Source organism: Syngnathus scovelli, chromosome 1 (genome assembly GCF_024217435.2).
Source record: "Syngnathus scovelli strain Florida chromosome 1, RoL_Ssco_1.2, whole genome shotgun sequence".
Classification (NCBI taxonomy): domain Eukaryota; kingdom Metazoa; phylum Chordata; class Actinopteri; order Syngnathiformes; family Syngnathidae; genus Syngnathus; species Syngnathus scovelli.
The window spans coordinates 12,994,025-13,002,612 of NC_090847.1; the positions used below are offsets into that span (position 1 = coordinate 12,994,025).

The 8,588-nt window shown below is 41.2% G+C and overlaps 1 protein-coding gene across 1 annotated transcript; it reads left to right on the forward strand.

Annotated features, from left to right (window-relative positions):
• Positions 1-7: 7 nt before the first annotated feature.
• Positions 8-6,459, forward strand: LOC125989437 (zinc-binding protein A33). Its single transcript, XM_049755823.2, has 6 exons — positions 8-655; positions 2,272-2,367; positions 3,492-3,725; positions 3,846-3,868; positions 4,752-4,867; positions 4,941-6,459. Exons 1-6 carry the CDS (start codon positions 113-115, stop codon positions 5,507-5,509), a joined length of 1,581 nt encoding a protein of 526 aa, XP_049611780.1. The 5' UTR covers positions 8-112; the 3' UTR covers positions 5,510-6,459.
• Positions 6,460-8,588: the final 2,129 nt, after the last annotated feature.

Here is an 8,588-nt window from a genome sequence, read left to right on the forward strand (position 1 = left end):
GGCCACGCCTTTTCTGCCTCTCACCCTGGAGTTAACTTTTGCAGAGACGCTAAAGTACAAGTCGAGTGAGTTTCCTGTCTCCGAATGAGGACTATGTGCACACGAGAGGACAATGGCAGAGGCCGGCGCACTTGAAGAACTCCAGTCGGAACTTACCTGTCCAGTGTGTCTGGAGCTCTTCCGCGATCCTGTCATCCTCGAGTGCGGGCACCACTTCTGCCAAGTTTGCATCATTCAGTGCTGGGAGGCCAAGGCGGAAGAGCAGTCCACTTGCCCAAAGTGCCGCAAAACTTGCGTGAGGAAACTGCGGCCCAATTCGCTCCTGTGTAACGTGGTGGACAGCGTGCGTCGAGCCCGGTCCATGGACTCTGCCGCCGCTTCCGCGGGTGGGGCAGGCGCGCCGCCGCTGCCTCCCGGCTGGGTCCCGGAAGATCTGCTGGAGGAGCGAGAACCCGGGTCCAGCATGAGCAGCATCGCCTCGTCCGTCGGACACTGGCCGCGCCTGTTCGGAATGGACATGTGCGAGGAGCATGAGGAGAAACTCAAGCTCTACTGCGAGGATGACCAGCTGCCGATATGTTTAGTTTGTGGCATGTCCCGGGACCACAAGACGCACAATGTCATCCCCATCAACGAGGCCTTTGAGAACTATAAGGTATAGGGTATCGCTCTCTTTCTCTCAAATGTACTCCACTGGAAAATTAGAAAGTACCGTACATCATTAAAAATCATGATGTACTGGCTCTAAATTGTTATAAACACACTGTATACATAGTCACAAGCTTCATTCTGTTAGGTTAAAGAGGTCGTTTTTAATTTTTGAAGGTCAGATTTATATGCATTTAATTTAGCAATTCTTTTATATACCACTAGAGGGAGGCTATTTGCCACAAGTTGTAATTGTACCACACTTTGAGAATCATTGAATACATAATTTAAGAAAAACTTTGGTGTAACTCAAACAATTTAACCTCTTCCATGAAAACAGTATTGACAATCATTCTAATGTGTAAGTGCCACATAAAGTACAGGTTACTTATTCATTTAAAATGGAAAAACCCATTACAATGCGAGACCACAGTTTCAAACTCAGGGCCTAGGGACCAGATTTGGCCTGACATTTCATTTTATGTGGATCGATGAAGCAAACCTTGTGCGTCAACTTCCACGGTTCTTGCTAAAATCTCTACCCAAATGTCAAAATTTTGAAACAAAACAGATTTTGAAAGCAATTTTTGTTGATCGCTTTTTCACGGTAAATTGAATAATGGGTGAACAAACTATTTTCCTTGACAACAGATTTCAAAACAAGTTATCCATCAGTTCTATTGTGTATACAATAATATGAGGAGATTAAATATTTGCATGGTTTCACAGTCATCATGGCCCTCTGCAGAAAACCATAACTATAATGTTGTCCATGACAGATGAGTGCGACACCCGTGGTCTGACTAAATTCATTCTTAATTACTTTGTTGTATTTTTCAATTTAATTAGGTTAATTTTAATTTGCTTTAATTTAATTTAAAGTCTACCATGAGCCGCACCAACCAGTTCAAAAGTGCAAGTTTTAAAAGAGTTGTGTGTAAGCTATTTCCAACACTGAGTTGATTAATAATGCATACAAATAACAGCTAACTTGGGGACAGACCAATAGGACTGCTTTGCTAAAAAAAAATGAAATTTACCATATTTGGCACCATATATGTGCACATACAGTACATGTTTTTTAATACACACATGCAGTGTATACAAAAGTTTTTGCTGTAGTGACACTAGAAAAACTAGCTTGTATATGTATCCCTGTTCTCAATAAAAAAGAAATAAATTCTTTGCTACTTACAAATTGGGAAAAAAATAATGGGTGTGCTGATTGACAACCTGACCTACTTTGTAATTATATTCGCATGTCTCTTTTGGCATTGACAACCAGGACTTTCATAAACCATTGGATGGTTTGAATGCTTTTTCAAAAAGCAGATCAGCCAGTTTGCAGCCTCCAGCCACTTGAGTGTTTTACAGGAATTCAGCAAGCCAGTGTGAGGTCTGAAAACTCCTCCTCTTGGACCACTCTGATGAAAAGTGACTTTTTTTCTTTTTTTAACTGGAGCTGAAATGGCAGTTTTGTCTTAGTTCCTTAGTTGGGCTTGTGTCATATGGGTGCCATTAAGGAAGAGTGTTTTTCAACGAGGAAAGGTGGGGGTGGGCGGAGCTTATCCGTAATCCAGTTTATTTCTGCAGTATTTTGAATGTGTCTCTTCTTCCCTGCAGGATAAACTGTCTGTGGCTCTGGAGAGAGTTCAGCAGCAGTCGGAGGATGCCTCACTTTTCCATAAAGAAACTAATGAAAAAATCCTTCTCATTAAGGTATGTGTTTTTGGATGATGACAACGAGCCTTGTCCACTCGCACGAGTCCTCCTTAGGTTGCCTTAATTAAAAACACAAATGAACATCTCACTGAGACAATTTTCAGTCAGCATATAGCAAAACATCTGCTTGGATAAAAACAGGTGGATTTTGCCTGTTCAATTCATATTCCACAGATGAAACACTGAACACTGTGTTTCGGTGAGTTGGGGTACACAGAACATATTAAAATTTGGGGGTTGACTTCGCCGTTAAAATCCTCACAATTACATCACACAGTGATAGTTGAACAAGAACGGCCTTGCAAAATGCACATGGAGACTCAGACATGATGCAATGGATGTGATACATAAACAAGTCAAATCATGTCTTTCTCTCTCTCTCTCACAAACACACACAGGCACGCACGCAGGCTCACACACACACACACACACACACACACACACACACACACACACACACACACACACACACACACACACACACACACACGCACGCACACACACACACACACATACACGCACATGCACACACACACACACACACAGTAGCCAAGTGGACATATTTAGAATTGCATGCCGCATTGACTTCATTTCGGCTGGACTGCTTTTTACTCATCACTTTTTACTTATCGTCATTCAAAATAGAGTAATGTGTGTGTGTGCGTGAATGTGTTGAACAGAGATATGAGCGTAAGTAGCACGTTGGCTGTTTGAAAAGTACCAGATAAGTCTACATACATACACTATCTTTGCTCAAAACTACGCCTCTGAAAAAATGTTCATATTTGCCCTTTAAAAACTTAACTCTATTTGTCACGCCCCTCTGGTTTGACCCAGTTTTAATGCACATTCACTTATTTTCACTTCTATTTCTCTTTGCGTGAAAGGATGTGAGTAAACAACATAAAAGGGGAAGTTTGCCAACTTTCCTCTTCTTGTCTTTCTGTTTAATTTTGGTGTTTCGTGTCTGATTTGGTGTCATGCTTGACCAACACAGTATATCCTCAGAAGGGCAGCATTTTGTATATGAAAGAACTGCTATAGCACTGGCAGTGATTCCTTACAACTTTGCCAATGATCCAATTTCACTTCAAGTGCATGTGTGGCTTCTTTTCACTCAGGAGCGATCAGGGGATCTGGAGGACATGGTGACTGTGGAGTTTGGCCGTCTGAGGGAGTTCCTCCTGGAGGAAGAGGATCGCATCAAGCAGAAACTGCAAAAGCAAAAAGAGGAGAAGCTCAATGAGCTGGAGGAGGCGCTCACAGAGGCCACACAGCAAAGCAGCCAGCTGGAAAGCGCCGCTGACCAGCTTCGCCTCAAACTGATGGAGGAAGAAAACCCTGAGCAACTCAAGGTGGGAGAGCGGAGATGTTTAGTGATGTCAGTATGCACTGAATGTTAATGCGTTACGCCATTATGCAAGTACAAAGGAAGTGATGTGTTACAAACCCGCATTTATTTCCTTCTGTTTTAGGGAATCAAAGATTTTATTGGCGGGTGAGTACCATCACTGTAATTATGGATGATTTTTTTGTGTTCTATGACATCACATTTTTCCAACCATTTTTAATTCATCATTTATGCACCGTTTTGAGGTCAACTTGACTTGTACTGTAGCTGATTCGCCACTAGAGGGCAGACTGACCTAGGCCAAGGCATGGGCAAAGACCTTGTCGAAAATCATGTGAAATGAAATAACTATCAAAATTAAGAGGTTTCATTAGATAGATAGATACTTTATTGATTCCATGGGGGAAATTCAGTGTTCCTCTATTAAGGCTCAACATTAAGTACAGCTGCAAGGTATAATAGTAGTCCATAGAAGACCTCAGTTTGCAGAGTATGGAACAGTCACTTAAGTCTTTTAATTGAAGAGGAAAAGCAAACATCTAACTTTTTTGGGTGAAAAATGTTGTAAAATCGGTTATTTGTATTTCTGGATCAAGATTAAAACAAATATTATTTATTATGGAAATTCTAAGATAGTAGGAATTAAGCAATTAAGAGGGCTTGAATCACAAAGAATGAACTGTGGCCACTCATTTGCAGCTGCAATTTGCATTGCCGTAATGTCTTATTCACAAAGAATATTGCACTAATCATATACTGTACCAGCGCAAACACACCCACAGCAGAGTGCAGTTTGCTGCTGATTTCCACCTGATCGTGGCAAAGTATAAAGGCTGGTATTGTGCCAATGGTAGTCAGGAAGTAAAAGATATCATTTTCATAACTGCAGCTCGGGGTCCTGAGCGAAGAGCTATGAATAAAGAAAGTCCAGCTTTGTTCATCATTTGCTTTATTAATAAACACTACCTTTATATTTTTTGGCTTCGGTTGTCGCTTTTGGAATTCTCTGTCATTCTTTCTGACTTTCCAGGGCTGAGAACTTGTTTGAGCGCCCCCCGGAGGTGAGTGTGGATCTGCAGTCTGGAGAGTTTGTGGGACCTTTGCAGTACAGGACCTGGAGGAAAATGATGGCAGTGTTTCAGCCTGGTACAAACCCACACACATGGCACGGCCTAGAGTTTTGATGTGAGTGAGAATGTATTTTCCCTTATATCCTTAGCTGTGACCGCGGTGTCATTGGACCCGAACACGGCCTACCCCTGCCTGTGGGTTTCCTCATGTCGCACCAGGGTTCAGGTGGGTAAAATCCAGCCCAACCTGCCCAACAACCCGGAACGCTTTACTCGCTACAACATCGTGCTAGGCACGGAGGCCTTTTCCTCTGGCAGACACTACTGGGAGGTGGAAGTGGGCTCCAAGACGGCGTGGGGTCTTGGCGTGGCCCGAGCCTCCGTCAACAGGAAGGATGAGATCAACCTCTGCCCAGAGGACGGTTTCTGGACCATGGTGCTGAGGGACAACGGAGATGGCACCTGCGAGTATGAAGCATGCACGGACACGGAGGAGGATAGTTTGTTGTATCCGGCCAAACCTCCCAGGCGGGTGGGCGTCTATCTGGACTGCGGCCGCGGTGAGGTGGCCTTTTACGACGCCGGAGACATGAGCCACCTGTTCACCTTCTACGATGCCAAATTCAACGAGCCAGTTTACCCATATTTTAATCCCTGGCCTATTATTAAAGGCTATAACTGGGAGCCGCTGACCATTGTCACGCCACACTGGGGATAGTTGAATCAACACATTTAGATGCAAGATGTTGAAACAAGATTTCTTAGTCAATGTAATGTGTTACGAAAAGCTTCATGTTGACAGTGAACTCCCGCATATTTGCGTTTTGGTTTTTGCAAACTAACCTATTTGTTGATTTTTTTTTTCAAACTATACTCCGTTATTTGCTGAAAACCTACATGACAAATGACAGTATTCCTTTGTTGTTGGTGTCTTAGTATTGATGTGAGTTGAGGAGTATTATTTAGACCAAAAGTAGTCATTTGCTACTATTTAATGGCATCAGTATAGGGAATTATAGTACAGTCCCTATCCCTCATGAATAGCAGGGGTTCACTGTAATGTGCATAGGAAAAAAACCATCAGCAACATTAAAAGGACAAAAGCAAATAAATAGCACAATAAAGGAAACAACACTCTTGCAATCAGTATTTATTCTTATTTTTGTCATTGGGGTACGTTAACATGCCCAAAAACATGATTATGCTGGTGAAAATGCATGAATGTATTTTCGATGTCGCATTTCAAACATGACCCCTAAGAACTCACCAAACGTGCTTCCTTGTAAATTGGAGGGGGAGGAAAAACTGCCTTTGATGCCTGTTTGTTCAACATAAAATTTAGTGGCCATGTTCATTATAAGAGGATGCCCAAAAAAGCAAATTCTGGGGCTCATGTTTAGACAAACATCTACTCTGAAATTTGCCATACGAGGCGCAATGCAAAAGACACTAAAACGTGTGTTTTGCCCTGATTTAAAAATTGGCAGCAACTCAATTGCGAGTTAGGTGTTTGGGGTAAGAAAAGAATGTAGAATAAGAGGGAGTACATCAAAAAATGTGTTACCAGGATGGCTTTTGAATTTTAGGACTCTTTTTTGTGCAATGTGATAGTACACTGGGTTTTACATTGTTATTCAAATTCTTAACTAACTAAAACTTTTAATCCATGGTCTGTGTCACTTTTTTTCAAGTTGTGAATTTCAATTTGGGCCTTAATTCAAAATCCTTGATTTTCAGTTTACAATGAATATATTGAGACTTCTTTTTTTGCCCTTACAATTATGAAAATCCAGCTCACTAATAGGACAACCTTCTCACTGGTATTTTTCCCCCCACTAAATGGACAAAAAGCTCATTGAGCTCCAAATTGAGGTCCATGTATTAGTATGCTATTAGTCCTCACAAGTGGGACAACTCTTGCTCTCTAGTAGGACAACAACATTTTACTGCTATGTCTTAATTGACAGCAGTGTGTAGTACCAGTACTACTCGTGACAGTCCAAAATTCCACGAGTTAACATCAACTGATTCACATGTAGTAATACTAGTCGTGTGTACATCTTTAAGTGAGCCTTTAATTATCAGGCACAATGTTTTTTTGTGAGTTATGGTTATAATGTATTAACACAGACGAGGCAGAGTTGTAACAAAAAACATTACGGAGGTAAACCTACTGTTTATAGTTTCACCCTACTGCTGTGAATATCTTATGTCCAAGTTAATCCACTGATTAGATGTCACCTCATATGGCATTCTACGTACAATGAGCTTCTTTTCCAGTGCCAGCTTGATAAATAACTTTTGTGCTAGTAGAGCCAATTGGATATCTGTCCCCTGCAATGCAAACAAATAAATAATGAGAAGAAGAATGTGTATATTATTCATGGCTGATTGTAGAGTCCTTTTATTGGCCTCCAGGGTTGGTCAAGGTGTCTTGATGTCTAATTTGATATCACTGCAGGCCAGTTAACACGCAGTAACACAAGCCCTGGCTACTAAATTACAGCTAGGGTGATAGGGCTTGGAGAAGGCTCTTTTTTGATTCCGGTGTATAAAAAAAAGCTCCATAAAGACAATTTGTGGAAGAATTTGGTGTGGAAAAACAGCCCTAATCTTAACACTATCGACGAGGCAAATGTCTGAACGGCAACATTCACAAAATGTGTTTAATCCATAAATCAATTCCTTAAAAAACTTCCATCACAAATTATGCAAACAGAAATATAACACAACTCAGCTTTTGGAGAATGTGATTGTGGAGCTGAGCATGTGTGCAAGTAGAGAACACGTTATACTGTGTGCATTGTGTTACTTATGTTTTATGTTATCTATCACACAGATATAAAAAGAAGCCATGATAAATCGTGTTACTCAGCAATAACTGTGACGCACAGATTGCTGTGCCATATACACCCAGTTCTTCTTTAATTGATGCCAACTTGTACTGTAACTCGAGCCACATTGTACATCCATCTATTTTCTAGACCACTGGTCAAGATCATTCTTTGGAAGACGCAATGTGCAACTTGGACTGGTCATCAGTCAATCACAGGGCACATGCATACGAACAGTCATTCAGACTACATTCATACCTATGGACAATGTCAAAAAAAGCAAGAAACGAAAAGTTATGTCACGTTAGAGCATGACCAAATCGTTCGAGGGCAAAACGACAACGAGATCTACCCCCATGTGATTTGACCAAATTTGCTTTTCCAGTAGTGGAGCAAAGTGGTTTAATTTTTGAGGGCGCGTAATACGGTCCATTGATTATATCAGTGCCTGAAAATGCATGTAATGCATGTCAAATGACCTACTCTATTCTTGAATAGTGCAGACTCTTGTAGAGAAAATGTCACGAAAAATACAAGCTCTAATTTTAAACAGCCGTGTGCTTACTTCACTGTTTCCTGTAAAAGTAACTCTTTGCCTCGTCCCAGGATTTAAAAATATGTTTACATGCTTGGCTTTGTAATCTAAAAATAGAGATGAAACAGTCAATTGTGCTCATGTATGTGTGTGTGCTCACTGGTGCTTGTGGGATGAGATTATGCATGCAGGAACCACTTTGAGGTGATGTGTTTGAGCCCAAGCAAATTATTTGATAGCAGCTGAGTTACAAACAGAAAAAAAAAACCCAGGAAATTGTGTAACTAAACGGATAGCTGACCTAGGAGAATGGGAAATAATCCAATTTATGTCCCAGCAAAGGCTTTGGATATGAAAAAGGGAATCTGAAGGCGGATAAATGTAGAGCGAAAGGAGAGAAAATAAAAATATTACTATGCGGTGAGAGT

Coding starts and splice junctions, on each gene's coding strand:
- LOC125989437 (XM_049755823.2), top strand. CDS start 113: ATGGCAGAGGCCGGCGCACTTGAAGAACTCCAGTCGGAACTTACCTGT. Junction 656..2,271: donor AGGCCTTTGAGAACTATAAG/GTATAGGGTATC, acceptor TCTTCCCTGCAG/GATAAACTGTCTGTGGCTCT. Junction 3,726..3,845: donor AAAACCCTGAGCAACTCAAG/GTGGGAGAGCGG, acceptor CTTCTGTTTTAG/GGAATCAAAGATTTTATTGG.